The sequence below is a fragment of the Anomalospiza imberbis genome, chromosome Z (genome assembly GCF_031753505.1).
Source record: "Anomalospiza imberbis isolate Cuckoo-Finch-1a 21T00152 chromosome Z, ASM3175350v1, whole genome shotgun sequence".
NCBI lineage: Eukaryota > Metazoa > Chordata > Aves > Passeriformes > Viduidae > Anomalospiza > Anomalospiza imberbis.
Window position 1 is genome coordinate 49,524,689 of NC_089721.1, and position 16,404 is coordinate 49,541,092.

Genomic DNA, 16,404 nt, shown 5'->3' on the forward strand with positions numbered 1-16,404 from the left:
CTAACTTAATTTATTGGGGTTTTTCAAGAAAATATTATCCAATATGAATGTATGCTAGAGCAGAAAATGTCTTGTTTTGGTAAAGGTCTCAGAACTGATTTTTTTCTACCAAGTTTTTAGTTGGTAGGGGCGTGTTTCTATTTCCCCAAATCAAATACCCCAAATTCCCCAAATTAAATTCTACTACCATGTTGTTCCAATAACTTTCTGCAGGAATAATGTAGTAAACAACCATACCTATTTATGTAGGGGTTTGGTACGTATTTGGAAAAAAAATTACTACTCAGACTTTATATATTTCTATATACTTACTGTAATTATACAATCAACTATTTCATATAAGGAGTTTTTTTGTATAATGTAACTAGTTCCATCCTGATATTGCAGATGACAGAACGAGATGGATTTGATTAGTCATAATCAGATCTAAAGGACTGGCTGTGATTACTCCTTTAGCCATCATGACAGTTGCAATAGCATTTTCAATCTCATGCTTATCACCCCTCAGCTGAATCAGAGGTTGGAATTTGCCAGAACTGCCGCAGCAGAGGGTTGCAGAGTTAATTTTCTGATGGAGTAATTTTAGTTGAGATACTTCTGCTTCTGGTGAGCTCAGATATTGGTGAGAGTGGGAAGTGCCTCTGGGGCACATGCGGAAGTGCCTTTCTACAAAGAAGCATCTGGCCTTCGCCAGAGTTGCAATGAACCCTAGCCAGCTATGTTGTTCCTTAGTAATTGCTTCCTTCCTTGTGAGATTTTTTTATTTCAAGTTTTCTTTTGTATCTCTGTCCCCAGAGGTGTTTTTGCTCTGATTACCCAAAACTTGTGCATTTTCTAATCCAAATCAAAATAGTGAACATGTATTTCAAAATTTTGAAAAATTTAATCAGTACACTGCACTTTGTATCATGGCTAATCTTAGTGCCACTTACTGTCCATATGTTTGAGCTTCATAGAGAAACTCTGTTCTTCACAAACTTTCCTAAGGAATTTGCAGATGAAAAATTGCTTCCAGTTATATGATTTTTCTGTAGTATTTGATTTGCAGTCCTAACAAATACTCTTAGATTTCTGTTGCCTCATCAGCAATGCACTTAAAAATCAAAACCAAGCAGTTCAACCTTTTTCCCTTCTCCCTTTCCCATTCCTTTGTCTTCAGATTCTGGACTACTTTATTAATGAGTATCTTCTGAATTTTCTTTTTTTTTTTTTTTTTTTTAATGGTCATTGTATAGGCTTATCTACTAGTCATTTTGCCTGGGCATTCCATTCTGTAGCAGAGGAAGAGCTCCTGAGTATGCTTCCTGCAGTGCAGAAGGGAGATCCAACATGGTCCGAGCTCAGAGCTATGGGTGTAGGATGGTGGGTCCGAAACATCCACAGCCTGCGGAAATGCATAGAAAAGGTAAACACAGCATTCTTAAAAAAACCCAACAAAATCTTTCCAAACAGCTGTTCTCCAGTGTTTATCTTCTATTTATGTAGTTTTAAGTTTTCAGATAATGAAATTTTTCTGTGTTTTATGCTGTATTTTTTTGTATCTATACTTTTCTGTAAGAATATGAAATTCTGTATTTAAGTAATTTTTTTCAGTACTTCAAATTCCAGTGTGGAGTACATTTTCTGCTCTTAGATACTCCATCTTAAAGGTAATATTGTACAGTGCTTATTGTGGATGCTCAAGATACAGATGGAGGATATAGTTATTTTTTATAGCAAAATTGAGAATTGAAGTTGTGGGAAAAGGTTCTTAGAAACCTATCAGATGTGGGAGCAGGTTAGATATTATATGTACATCTGTCTTGCAAATTGATTATTTTACATGATAAAACAAACATTCTATAGTTTTGTTTTGGCTTGGTGGCTTTTTTGTTTGTTTGAGGGTTTTGCTGGGTTTTTTACATTATATTTTAATCATCACAATGTGACAATAAGCCAAACTTCATTATCACTTGTTTTAAGCTCTTGGAAAAGCCAAGTGTGTTGAGCTAGAAAATGACATGCACAAGATACTTTGACTACAAAGCACAAAGTGATAAAATGCATGTCTCTACTCTTACTTTTAAATCTTCAGTGATTAATTATCACTTTATGAAACTTAACTGCCTTGTACTAAAAAAATTCCAGGTATTCTCGGCCTGAGTTTAGATTATTTTACGTGGGACTTGAACTATTCTTGCTGCCACTTACCCTTTTTCCTTTCCACCTTCCAAAAGCAATCACTGGCCCCAGCCTGTTTTTCAAGACTCCATCTGTCCTTTGATTAACAGAGTAACTAGTAAATTAATTTTCCTATAATTTTAGAAATTACTTCCAGATATATGGATTCCCATTTAGTCTGCAAATAAGCTTCTAGAACTGGAAGAGAATGGACTAAGTGATATCAAATGGGTTGTTGTATCTTCACATGTTCTTATATCAGACTCATAATGACAGGAGGGATCCTGTATTAAAGAGAATTTCAGAGCACTATGGGGTATGAGATGCCAGAAGCAACAACGATCTCATTAAAGATTAATTTAAATTGTGGTTGTTTTTTTGTTTTTGAACTGTCTTCTCAGGTGGCTAAAGCAGCTTTCCAGAGAAACAACGATCCACTTGATGCTGCCATTTTTTACCTTGCAATGAAGAAGAAAGCTGTTATCTGGGGATTATACAGGTATTCAGGCTCTTACATGGAATTTCACACTGTCTGGTATAATTTTGGGAGAAAAAGTTGAATGTGATGGTAATCCAAAGAGAGCACAAATACTGCCATTGAAAGCTGAGGTTTGATATCTAAACTAGTCATTATATTGAATGAGTAGTTTCTAACCCTAAACTGAAGGAATTTAGTTGCTGTTTCTGAAGGTAGGTGCTGCAAGTTTTAGTCGTATATTTCCTGTAATTTCAGTTACTGTTTAATTCTGATTTACTTCTGAGGACTAGCAGTGTAGTGTGTGAAATGTCATACCTATCTTATACATAAGTGTTGTTAAAAATTTTACCTTCAGATCAGGGGACTGACTTACATCTTCCTAACTGATGTTTCATAATACAGCATTCAGTGTTGCAAACCTTCTGAAAACTAATTTTAATTGTCACTTAAGAGCTCACATTAAGAAAAAAGATTTTCTGTATCAGGTTTATTGAAAATACCATTAGGTTTTGTATTTATTGAAGTTTCTGCTATTTTTGAGGAAGTAGCCTTCTCAGCTCCCAGTGTGGTGACTCTGCATTTCCTAATGTGAAGATCTGTGTAAAATTATACTGACATCTGCAGAAATTAAGAACCATAGTACAAGTAATAAAAAGTAAAATGTTTTTATCAATTATGTTTGATATGCAGGTCCCAAAAAGATACTAAAATGACACAGTTTTTTGGAAACAACTTTACTGAGGACAGATGGCGTAAAGCAGCCTTAAAGAATGCTTTTTCTTTGCTTGGCAAACAGCGATTTGAGCATTCTGCAGCATTTTTCTTGTTGGCAGGACACTTAAAAGATGCAGTGGAGGTAATAAAATGCTTAATGTTTAAGACTGTTGCATTGTCCCAAATGTACAAATATACTAATGCAGTTTGTGTTTTGCATTAGTATGGCCCCTGAAGCTTCTTATGCTTTCAATTTTTTGCTCTTCTTTCCCACCCCAAATGAATGACAAATACAAAACCTTCATCTTTACATTCTGATTCCTTTTTAGCTGTCATTTTACTGATACTGAAAAGTGACATGGGTAATTTCTCTGCACTAATACTAAGGGGCCTACCTACAATTAGCTTCCTTTCAGATTTTCTACCCAGTCCTGTAGGAAGATAGGATAGTTTTTCATTAGGAAGTTCCAGATGTGGTGTTTTGGCAGAGATGTGGATTAGCTCCTAGAATCCCTTTACAAAAAACAAAGCAAACACAAATTATTTCCTGGGTCTGTTTGAATTGCAAAATTGTGAGGAAATTAATCTCTGTGACAATGAAGGATTTGTTCTGTAAAGCTTTGTAGCTAAAACAACCAAAATCCAGAGGTAAGAGGTGGCATGTGCACATTGGTAATGATCTATTGAAGCTGGTTGATTTCAAAGATCTGTTGTCATGCCATACTAAAACTGAAGAAATGCAAACCCAATCTTGCACGTGATACTTAGCTACACCTGTTCTTCTTAGTTCCTGCTCACTTTTTATGGATTTGGTAGACCTACTTACTTTAATCTGAGCAAATTTATGTCACTTCCTGCCCAGTAATTATTTTAAACTGAGGAGAAATGACAAAGTTTGATCATTTGAATATACTTACTTTTAATTAGGTGTGCCTTGAAAAACTGCATGACATTCAGTTGGCTCTTGTAATATCAAGACTCTATGAATCGGAGTTTGAAGTGTCTAGTACTTACAAATCTATACTACAGAAGAGAGTTTTGGGAAGTGTGTCTACTGGAAAAGAGAACTTGGGAAACATACACTGTGACCCTTTCCTGCGAAGTATGGCATACTGGATTTTGGAAGATTATAGCAAGGCCCTTGACACTTTGATTAAACATTCTGTTAAAGATGAAGGAGGTAAGACTATAAGTATTTGGTCTGTTGAGTTGATTTAAAATATTTGTTCACTTAAGCCACAGTTTCTTAAAGTGTAATCTGAACAAAAGCACTTGCCACACAGTTCCTCACCATTGTTAGTAAACTGCTTGCTGTAGCAATGTATGTGGACTTTAATAGCAAACATGATGACTGTATTATTGTTACCCTGTATCCCAAGCATGCATATTTTGTCCTTTAGGCATGTGAATATCAAGACAATGAAATGACCCTGCATTAATACATCTGTTTTTCACGAAGCAGTCTAAAGATGGAGACAAATTAACTTAAATTAATTCAACTCCGTCACAGCCTAAGACAAAATTTCTGATTGCCCACTACAGACATGGTGTTTTGTAGCTTTTAGCCCTTGGTAACAGCTGACTACAATAATAGACTACCAACAGATAGATTTTGTTACTTAAAATGGTACAAGGAGGCCCATGTGGTGCCTGAAACAGCACGTGAGTCTCCTAGAGCAATTAATTTCTATGTTCACTCGCTGGCTTTATAGGCCTTCTAAGAATTAATTGTATTATTTCCTAAAGGTAGTGTTTTGATTGCAGTTAAATGCTTCAAGTCCTTGCCAGTTATCTGGTTTCAGCCCTGGCTACTGAGAGATATTGGAAGGGGATAAATAAAGGCTCAAATACTTAGAACTGGGCAACTAATTTGTGAAACTGATTTTAGTAGAAGTTAAATGTTTAGGATGATTTTGAGCAAATGAGGAATATAGCGTTTGGTTGTTGCTATCTTGATCCCATCTTTCTATGTAAAATAATTTTAAAGTTTTGCTAATTCTTCTGTGATCAGTTCATGGCTTGTTTGTGGAGTCTTGACTTATTTTCGTACCTAGAATGTGTGTTTTCATGTAGCTCTCTCTCTCTGTTAACTGTCACCAGTTGTGCTGTAACTTCTGATAGAGGAGAGAGTAAGGGTTTATTTCAGCTATCCTGAGACCTTTGAAAACTGTGAATCATGCTGTGCTGATTCTTATAGCTCTTCAGGGTTTTTCTTCTTATGGACATGAAAATGAAATGAGTAGGTGTTGCACTGCTGTGTAATTCATTTATTTGTGTGTAATATTTTTACCATTATGTATAAATGTTATAGATTTCCTAGTTTTATTGTAAGTTGCATTTCTTTTGAGATGTAGGCAAAAAAAAATACTATTCCAGTTTTTTAAATGAGACTTTAAGTAAAAGAAGATATTGTCTTATTGTCATTTAGACATGGAACATGGAGACTGCAGAAATCTAAAATTACCAGAAAAGTGGCCTTGTTTGATTTCAGTAAAACTGGCCTGACTACAAGGAAAATAAATGGTAGCTGTTTTAATTTAGGAAGTCATGCCTACTGCCCTACTCTGCTTGTTTTTAGTGGGTTTGGCAATGTCCTTCCCATGGAGGTATTCAAATGATGAAAGTGCAAAGGGGGGTGCAGTGAAGTAAACAGTAGAATGGATGTATGAAGTAGACAACAGGATTGATACTAAGACCTAAAAGCCTTCTGATGAACTTAGGACTTTGCAGATTGGTTATTTCATGCAGAATGGTACATTTTACATGTTGCCATATCTTTTCAGATGAAGGGGATGGTTCATCAAGTTGCAACCCTGCTGTGTTTAACTTCTATAACTACTTAAGAACACATCCCCTCTTGCTGAGACGTCATTTTGGCTCTTCTGATACATCTTCCACACACATTTGCCTAACAGTAGAAAATGGATTAGCTGACAAAATCAACCTAGGTGAAAGAGGGCTATTTTTCACCACTGCATATGCTCATCTAAAAGCTGGTTGTCCCATGTTGGCCTTAGAAGTGTTATCAAAGATGCCCAAAGTTGTCAAGAGGTCAAAGTTATTCTGTAAGTCCCCTAGTTTAGTTGATACTAGTAAAGATTTCTCACCATTATCTCCAGTTAAAGAGTTTGAAACAAAAGATCAAGCTTCCAGTATCGATTGGTCTCAGCCAGTATTCAATGGTCTAGGTTCGTCTTCAGATTGTTCATCAGGAAAACATTCAAGTTCCACCCTTTCCTTTGATTGGAGTCAGCCAAGTGCTCTATTCCAAGATGAACAATTGCAACTACAGTCAGACAGTGATGAAAATGATGAAAGTGAAGATTCTTCCCTGGTAATGAAAGAGTTAAAACCTCTGAAGAAAACTGAAAAATTACATGAAACAAGTTCTAGCTACACAGAATCTTTTAGTGTAGTTGATGACAAAGATATTCTAAGTCCATCAGAAGATATAATTTCAGCACAGCTGAAGTTTAGAGCATGCCTGAAAATCCTTACGGTGGAGCTTCGTACACTGTCCACTGGCTATGAAGTCGATGGTGGAAAGTTGCGGTATCAGCTTTACCAGTGGCTTGAGAGAGAAGTGGTAGCTCTTCAGAAGACCTGTGATTATGGTGTTGAAGCAGAAGAGATACAGTCAGAAGTTAGAGGGATGCTAGAGGAAGCTACATTACATGAAAACCCTGAAGACTTAGCTGACCAGGAAAAAACTATGCTACAGAAAGAAGACTTTCAAAAAAGACGTCAATGGCTTCTGAAATACCAGTCTCTCCTCAGAATGTTCCTTAGTTACTGTATACTTCATGGCTCACATGGTGGAGGCTTGGCATCTGTCAGAATGGAATTAATTTTGCTCTTGCAGGAATCTCAGCAGGTATGTGGGGGAGCTTAGATTTTGTTTTCTCTGCTTCATGTTTGTAGATTTATTTGAAAGTGTTTTGTAATATTTTTGAAATTTTCCTACTGTAGCATACACATGTTTTTTAATAAATCTCAGTGTGGTTTTAACAGGGTTTTTTTTTTTTACATAGTTTATTTTTTGTTGTTGTTTTGTAGAATCTTTTTCCCTCTTTCAAAAGTTATTATGTTCCCTTAAAGAATATGTACTATTGCTTTGTCTATGTGTTTCTTGCTTTATTTTAGGAGCAGTCAGTACAGATACCTTCCAGCCCTCCACCAGAGCAAAGCTCCATACCTCTCCTATTTTCTTGCACAGCTAGTGCCAAAACAGTGGTGGCTAATCCATTGCTACATCTTGGCAATTTAACTCATGATATATTACATGCTATAATAAACCTTGATTCGCCACCTCATCCAGATACTCAGAACAGTAAGGTATGTATTTGTTACAGTGGTTTTGTTGTTTTATCATCTAGTTTGCTGAAGTAAAAAATTTTTCTTTCAGACAGCATGACAACTTTTTGCTGTGCCTATCTGTGACACAGTAAAACTATGAAACATAATAATTTTCTGTAGTACTTACCTTGAGCTTAAATGTCCAGTGATCATCAGTCATTGTTGAGGTGTTGAGGATGTGGTTCAACAAGCTGTTGTAGGTTGGCCTCTCTCAGAACTGGATGTTTGTCCAAGAGGACATTTTAATGGACAATATGTTATGCTAAACCATCAGCATCATATTTGTCTTTATGACAGTATGTTCATTACTTCTTTTATGCTAATAGCAGATTCTGCATTTCATTCTTAGACATAAGTAAAATTAAATATTTAAGTACAAAAACTAAGTGTTGGCAAACTTCAATAAACCATACTGTTTTTTGTGAAACAGTATGTGTTTGTATAGTAGTTTTTAAAAATTGTTTCTGTAAAATTTCTCCTGTATTTAACCTTTGACTGGAAATAAAACTTAGTCTTTCCTGAAGTTTAGTATTGTTAGGTCCCAGATAATGTCTGCTTTTACTAAGGATTTCTAGAGAACAGTAAAAAGATGGCTTAGTCCTAGTTAGCTTTGTTTTAGAGGGAACAAACAAAAAAATACAATAAACTGTTTTTGTTTTAATTGAACCTTTTTGATTATCAGCTTCTCTAGCTTTTTAACCTTAGTGTATTTTGTGATACATTAAGAAAAAAGTGTCAGCTGTGTTAAAAATACTGATCAGTATGATACTGAGTAAATTGAGTGTGTGTCCAAGAGCTGCACTAGAATTGGTCAAAAACTAAGCTGCATTATAGTTGTCATTCTGAAATAAATTCTTTGTATTCTGAATAAGCAAACTGCTGCTCTTTTGGGGTGTAATTACACAGGATTGTTGAATACAGGCTTAATAGGCTGCTGTTTAATAATTGAAAACATTTCACATGGAGCTGATCTGTGATTTTGTGTTGGTGAGGCAAGTGAGTTTTCCCTGATCCTTTTCATAGGGTGTGAACTGATTTGTCTGATAAAAATTCTGAAGCAAAAGGTGGTTTTATAAGTGCATAAGGACTTAGACCTTTCATGCCCAGTGCTTGTTACACGTCTGTATGCAGATTGAAAAGCTGTGATACTAACCACAGCTCACTTTGGGTGTAATGCATTCTGTAAAACTTTGTCTTACAGATATATGTAATGCATACCTTAGCGGCGTCACTCTCTGCTTGCATCTACCAGTGTCTCTGTGATGGCCACAGCTACAGGTAAAGTCTATGAAAAGTGATTTTTAGACAGCTGTCTCATTGCAGTCATGTTAATGGATAGTGCACCAGAAGGAGTGATGACACTTGCCTACATCTAGAAAGTGCTATCACTTGAATAGTTGTAAACATAACTTTTAAAAATAAATATTTCCTCCTTCTCTGTTTCACAGCTCATTTCAAGCAAATCAGTTCACTGGAACAGTGTACCAGACGGTCCTGTTAACTCAGTGTCATTCTTTAAGAGCAGCAAGCTTAGAAGAAACGGTGACTCCCAACACATCACCTGCTCAGTGGCCAGGTATCTAGACTTGTTTCTTTCCTCTTAAGGAAAACTGAGTTATTTGGATCCACTGTAAGAACATGTGGCTATGACTTTCTCGTAGTATTTGTAACAGCTGTGTTGAGTTCTTTGATTAAAATGTTGCATTCTTTTTTTTCAAAACATCTAAGTTAGTATTTCTGATTATTCACTAAGTCAAGTTGGTTTATATTGCTTTATTTAACTACAAAATGTTAGTACTGGATCTAGTAAAGAGAGAGCAGCTAAACAGGAGGTAGGGTGAAGTCATGTCCTGTGCTCTACTTGCACCCCCTGGGGCCACCAGTATTCTACTTCTTGAGTCCTAAGGACTGGGAAGGTTGTCTTAGTTTGTGCTCCAACTAGGAATTATTTTACCTTTGGACAACTTCTGAACTACCTTGAAGCTATTAAAAATGAGACATTTCTCATAAGTCCTGATTTTCTCTAGCTGTAAAGTTAATGTCAGATTTCAGGTAATATATGCTGAGATCTATGTTGGTGAAACTACACTAGGGAGCTACAGTAGAAGGAATGTTATCAATGTAATACATTTAGGTATGGGCTTCAGTTTACAGCACTAACTTTAAAGTAAGCATAGCCAAGAAATGTGCTTACTTATTATGAGAATTGTTTCTTAAATCAGAAAATTTCTCTTTAAAATCTTCATGGAGAACTTGAAGGAGTCTTTGTATTTGATACTATGCCATTTTTATTCTTCTGCCAAACATTGTCACTGAATCTAGAGATTTTACAGAGAAACTAGTTTGTCATCTGCTTTCTTGTTTAATTGATCACAGGGTTCAATTTCTCATGAGTGGGGCAAGAATTGTTAGCAGTTGCTGTTATGAATAACATCACCTTGAACTGACTTTTTCTATTTTTTAATAGATTCAAATGCTATGTGTGCAAATTGTAGAGTATGACAAAAAGCAGAATTCTTTGGCCATGACTATGTGCATTTTGACTTGTGTGTACAAAGTGTCACATTGAAGCCCCATTTGAAACTACACGTTTTTGTGGGAGCATAAAAACATTACAAGATGTTTAGCACTTGGGTGAAAGAACACTTGCCAGACAATGTGTAATGCAAGTTGATGCCCATGATTTTTGATTGGTTTTACCACTGTAAAGTGAGAAGACAGAATTTCAGCTTTCAGGATTATAATGTAGTTATATTAATTGAAAAGGAGTTATAAATTTCTTTAACCATTAGTCCCAAACAGGAAGCTAAAAAACTAATAAATTGTTAAAAATTAAGAGCTTGCCTCTTTCTTCTGAAGTTTTCAACTTAGGTTTCAATGTGTAGAACTTGGAATTTTTCTACACTAAACATTACTAAGTAACCTAGGTTACCAGACAAAATACCCATGATAATCTGGAGTATGTTCACACACACATCTGTGCTTTCTTAAAGAATATGTTTATTTTATAAAAACAGGAATGACGGCTCTAATACGTCTCTTGAATTCTGCTGGCGAGGAAGCCCAGCCAGGTCTCACAGTTCTACTTTGTGAAATTTTAACTGCGGTCTATCTCAGCCTGTTCATCCATGGCCTTGCAACACATTCTAGCAATGAGTTGTATAGAATTATGGCTCATCCACTTAACAACAAAATGTGGTCTGCTGTCTTTGGAGGAGGAGCTCATACGCCCAGCAGAGGACAGCAGCAATTAAAGACAAAAACTGGTGAGTTCTCTTGTTTTATATATATTTGTCTTCTGGAATTTTAAAGAAAATTAGGTGACTGCTGAAAGCTGAATTACTTTAAGTAGCTTGTGTTCAATAAGAATTCAGTATGGTTTTGGATTTGCATAGAAAAACAACGATCTGAACTTATTCATGTAGAAATTGTATAGAAGAGAAGAGTGAAACAGAAGTGAATGCTACTGAAATAAGGTTTCCAAGTAGCACAGCTGCTCTAGTATGAGGGAGTTAAGTTGATCTTAGAGAGTTCCCCATACTATTACAGCCTAGTTTGTGTTTATTTTAAAGCTTTCCAGTTCTCTTCTAACTGGAATATATTCCCATTTTACAAATACCAAATACAGTATGTTTTCTCTCTTTGACAGGTAGGCATTTCCCAATGCCTAGCCCACATCAGGTAGTAGTGTTCTCCATGGAATGCGTGGGGTTTTCCAAATCCGTTCCCTCCTTCAGTACTCATAGTCCTACCAAACCTTCAGGCAAGATACTAGATTTAGTACTAGGCCTCTACATGCAGTTTGCTGTGTGCGGGTTTTTTTTTTTTTGCATATGCAAAAAGACAGAAAAACTTCTGTTTGCAAGCCATGATATCAAAATTTAAAGTAAAATTTTGTAATTAAAGAAGCACATAAATTGGGCTTTTTTAAAAAAAGAAAATTATCAGCACTGTAGTATTCTTATGGCTCTTCATTTGAAATAAATATTAAGTACAGAATTACTTTGACCATGGTTTGAAAAGATCAGAAGTGTTTCATATCTTTTTTGGAGAGCTGCTTGTTTTGCTTTTTGAATATAAGCATTATTGTGCATGTGGATTTCTAAGTGTTCATTCCAGACATTACAAGTGAAAGGTGTCTTGTTGATATTCTAAGAACCCTTTAGAAAAGCAAACAATCTTCAAGTTTTAAATTCAGTTAATGATAAACTATCCTCAGGTCCAGAACAAATTCCTGTAATGCTTTTATTTTTCATACAGTTATGTGCTTTTTGATTTGGTTTGACTTCTATAAAACCAACAGCAAAAATGCTACAGTTAACTAAGTTTTTAAGGGAAGATTTTGTAAGGACAAATTTACTTAAACTCTGATGACTTTCTAAATCACATCTGAATATATATGTAGAGAGATAAAATGTAACTTTATATTTTTTTAAAAAAATGATTAGTATTTAGATGTATGCTACATATCAAAATGCCTTACCTTCCATTTCAGGAAAACTGTAAATATGGTCTGTTTAAATATCTTCATCAGACTTCTAGAAAAATGTTTTCAGAGTAGAGATCTTTACCCAAAAGTGAGCTCTTACTCTGATTAGCTTTCTCTGTGGTACTGAGTAAACATTTCTCTCTATCAGTTTAGTAAGGTAGACACGTTTGCTGTCACAGAATTGTCAGAAGCTTTAACTGGCTTTTGTTGCCAATTCTGCTAACTAGGTGTTGGTAACTCTATAATAAGCTGTGTTAATACTACTGCTACCACTGGTTTAAAATGCAAAGTGTTTTTACAAAGAAGTGTATTATGAAATGCTTACTAAATTCTAGCCTATCTGCTGCATGCTTTTCTGAAGGAGGAATACTGCCTGGCTGATTGCAGGTTTAATAAAGCTGTTGCTGGAAGAATCCTGAAGCTCTACCTAAAAATTGAAGGGAAAAAGGAACATTTTTTAATACTAGTTTTTAGGGATAATCACTGAGAAAGGGGCCTAGAGGTGATGTGGGATCTCCATCTTTGGAGTTACTTGAAAACTTGAACAAACTAGGTCATCAATTAAGTCAGCCCTGTTCTGAGCAAGGGGTTGGACTGGGTGTCTTTCAACCTGTGTAATTCTAGGATTCAGTGGGTTATTACTTGTTTTTAATGTGTGTTTATGTAAAGCAAATTTGTGGGAAAGGTATTTCTCCAAAGTCCTTTCTTGGTCATATTTAAAAAAATGGTGGGAGGAGGGAAGAAAAAAAATAGACCTCCAATGAAGCAGAGGGATTGGGATTAAAGTCAGCTATATTTTTGTGCCTTTACTGTTTCTGATACCCAGAAAGAAATACTGAGAAGTGACTGGAATGCTTGTTCCAGTCAACTATACCATATCTTTCTGTAATATTATTTAGATATTTTCTGTATCTTGCCATTTAGTTATGCTTAACTAGACTCTTCTCCCTTACATTTACTTTTAGGTTTTTGTGAAATGCTTCCACTCTCAAATGGAGATCAATAGCTAAAAATTCTGAACACTAATAATTCTAATACAATAAGACTATGCATGTCTTCTCCTCCTTGCCTCCCTTCCAATCCTTTAGTACGTATCTGATTTTGGGTGTTGATCTCCAAGTTTGAAACTTCTTTTAAGAGATCATAACTCCATGTACAGCATTGGTCAATAAAGTTATTCCCTTTCTGCTCTTTGTTTTAGAGCATGTAGTAGCTTTGAATATAAAGTTTCACTTAAGTAAATATGATCTTTCTCTTAGACTTAAATGGTAAAAACAGGGACCAAAAACCAGTATCTGGTAGTCTTATAAATTCCTAACCACTGTTAGGAATATTTTGAATTAAAAACTTGTTTTAGTGCCTTTGTCTTGTAAGTTTGAAAGCTTTTCAGTTCACTATGTTTTTCAGCCATGTTTCTTGTTTTTGCAGTTGCAGCAAATAATTTTGGCAAACAGAACTAGCACATGATGTTTTGTTTTCCAAGAGGCAGTTGTCATCTGAAAAAGAACCTTGTTGATTATATTAGGTTTTTTTCAGAATCACATTTACCATGTTTCACTTGAAAACTACCTAAGCAAACTGTTTTATAATTTAAGTCTATATAGAGATGGTAAGTTCTGTATCATCCAGAGGGTTCTTAAGGAAGAATTTGAGCTTTGTTTTAACAGTTAGAAATCCATAGTTTCATTTCATATATTCAGTTATTCCATGATGCAAGAGCAATGAAGGGAAGTTGAAAGCAATCTGCCTCTTAGTTCTTCCTGGAAAGGTGGAAAGTAACAGATCTTTTGATTATCATTGCATGTCTTAGAACCCGGCAGAAATTAAAGGATTTTCCTTGTCTGAAATAGTCCAGTATTCTTGGGAAATTACATAATTTTTTTGTCTTATTAGTAAAATGGCAGCAAAGATAAATGCTTCAAATAAAAAACAAAACACATGTAAAATATTTTTAATTAGAAATATATGAGAAATTTGAAAGTGTGTGTAATCAGTAATTTGAAATCCCAAATGACAGTCAGAACTTTAACAATATTTTTAATGTCGTTAATTTATTTTAGAATGTATAAAAAGAAATCTGCATGAGTGGTGTTTGTCAAACCACTTAGATGGTTGTTCTCTCATCTACCTTACTGATTTTTTTCTAATGGCTAGCCTGCAGTATTTTTAAAAATACAAAGAGTGGTCCAACTGAAATGAATAAAGTACTTTTTAAACCAAAAAATAAAAACTTTTAATAAAAAAGGTTTTAAAATAAAACTTACCTTTTGAATTCTGCTTAAAAAACAACTTGCAGGCCTATACTTGCTCATTTCTGTATCATGCAACACTTGCTCCTTATTTCATGCCTAGTGAATTTCTTTTTTTTTAAGTAGTTGCTAAAAATCAGCTAAAAATTCATAGCGATGCATGTGCATGCTCCTTAACTGATACGTTTTGAATAATGAAATGAAAATGCATTGTACTACAGTTATTGTGGTTTTGACTTTCAGTACAGGTAAGTGGATTTCAAATACTATCCCTAACAGGAAAAAAAAATATTATACAGTATAGAAGTGTGACACATACTGTTATGATATTCCTCTTTCAAGATGAAAGATGGGATGTCTTCATCATTTATTAGATTCTATATATAAATTGTTTTGTGGCTTTTGTGCTTTAACCCCAGCCATCAGCCAAGCCCCAGGCAGCCACTCACTCACCCATTCCCCCACTGGCAGGACCAGGTAAATAGGAAGGGTAAAAGATAGAGAAATGGGAAGGGTAAAAGACAGAGAAAACTTGTGTGTTCAGGTCAAGACAATTTAATAGCAAAAGCTGTGCACACAGCCAAAGAGAAACAAGGAATTAATTCACTGCTTGCCATAGGCTGGCAGGTGTTCAGCCAGCTCCAAGAGAGCAGGGCTCCATCATGTGCAGTGGTGACTTGGGAGGACAAACACCATGCCTCCAAATGTGCCCCACCTTTCTCTTCCTTCCTCCCTTGCACTCCCCCCCATTCCTTCATGTACTCACCAGGATGTCAGATGCTCTGGAATATCCCTTTGGTCAGCTGAGTCACCTGTCCTGGCTGTGACTCCTCCCAGCCTCCCAGGCACGCCCAGCTCCCTCACAGGGTGGCAGTACAAAAGCAGAAAAGGCCTTGGCTCTGTGTAAGCCCTGCTCATCAATAACAAAACATCTCTGTGTTGTCAACCCTGTGTCCAGCACAAATCCAAGACACAGCCTCACAATAATCACTTGTGAAGAAAACTAACTCTACCCCAGCCTCAACCAGCGCAGTAGTTCAGCTGCTTGTGATGATAATGTTTGTCTTCATATGTAGTCAAAATCCTTGTGAATCCTGGAGAATAACATGTTTATTCTTGGTCCAGAAATGACCAGAAGTAATGAATAAATTCCATTGACTAGTGTTAAAGTACAGAGAATTTGTCCATTAGAAGAAAACAAATAAAAAATGGTGAGGTATGGAAATCCTGGAAGTTTTTTTTTAAAAACCATGTATTTAAATCTTAATGGCCCAGAGTTACAATTGTACAGTTGGCTCAGTTTGTATTATGAGCAAGTAAGTCTTACATATGGAAATAAGTGTTTGTAAATCACCACTGTTTTTCTTTTGTTCAGACTGTTAGACCTTCTGTTTTCAAGTGATTGGAATACCTATAAGAATTTTGAAGGACATAGTCTTTCAGGCACCTATCAAGACTCAGTCTCCTGTGGATAAAACACTAAAAAAAATAAGGGTATAGGAAATACTTCATGGTAGTTTACTCCAGGAACAGATAGGTGTGCTGGCTCTTCTTTTGCCATCCTCAGCATTATTAACAGGAGAAGGTAATTTTGGAAGCTTCCATGGTTGTTAGTTTTGTGGGCCCTTGCTAGCAGAAGGGAATAGGAAAGTTAAAACAGTAAAGAACCTATTTGCATTTGTAATATTCACGTTAGTTCATTCTTGCAACTGGTCTGGCCCAACATGTTGGTGCTGGAACTCAGTGATAGAGATATCTGTCCCTCAGGTGAGGTCCTTTAAGCTTACAGAATTGCTTTCTTGGCACGTACTTATCACTGCTGTTATGTCATAAGGCAGCCCATACTCCCCTCTGCTTAGAAAAACTGACTCAGCTAAATCAGTGTTCCAAGTTTTGTGGACTCCAAAATGAAGTTCAAAAAGTCAGCTTCCTTTTCATCTTCATATTTAAACTTTCTT

General features: G+C 35.7%; 1 protein-coding gene across 6 annotated transcripts in view; it reads left to right on the forward strand.

Moving 5' to 3' along the window:
- Positions 1–16,404, forward strand: part of DMXL1 (Dmx like 1) — a 77,900-nt gene that overhangs the window by 39,046 nt on the left and 22,450 nt on the right. For 5 of the 6 annotated variants that reach the window (XM_068175905.1, XM_068175901.1, XM_068175902.1 and 2 more), the window contains 9 exons: positions 1,236–1,405; positions 2,562–2,659; positions 3,329–3,494; positions 4,280–4,532; positions 6,136–7,226; positions 7,496–7,687; positions 8,910–8,986; positions 9,157–9,284; positions 10,726–10,974. In XM_068175905.1, the coding sequence (XP_068032006.1) occupies positions 1,236–1,405; positions 2,562–2,659; positions 3,329–3,494; positions 4,280–4,532; positions 6,136–7,226; positions 7,496–7,687; positions 8,910–8,986; positions 9,157–9,284; positions 10,726–10,974 (2,424 nt within the window). Of the gene's footprint in view, positions 1–1,235; positions 1,406–2,561; positions 2,660–3,328; positions 3,495–4,279; positions 4,533–6,135; positions 7,227–7,495; positions 7,688–8,909; positions 8,987–9,156; positions 9,285–10,725; positions 10,975–11,357; positions 11,472–16,404 lie in introns of all 6 variants that reach the window. The other variant, XM_068175906.1, reaches the window with a different exon arrangement.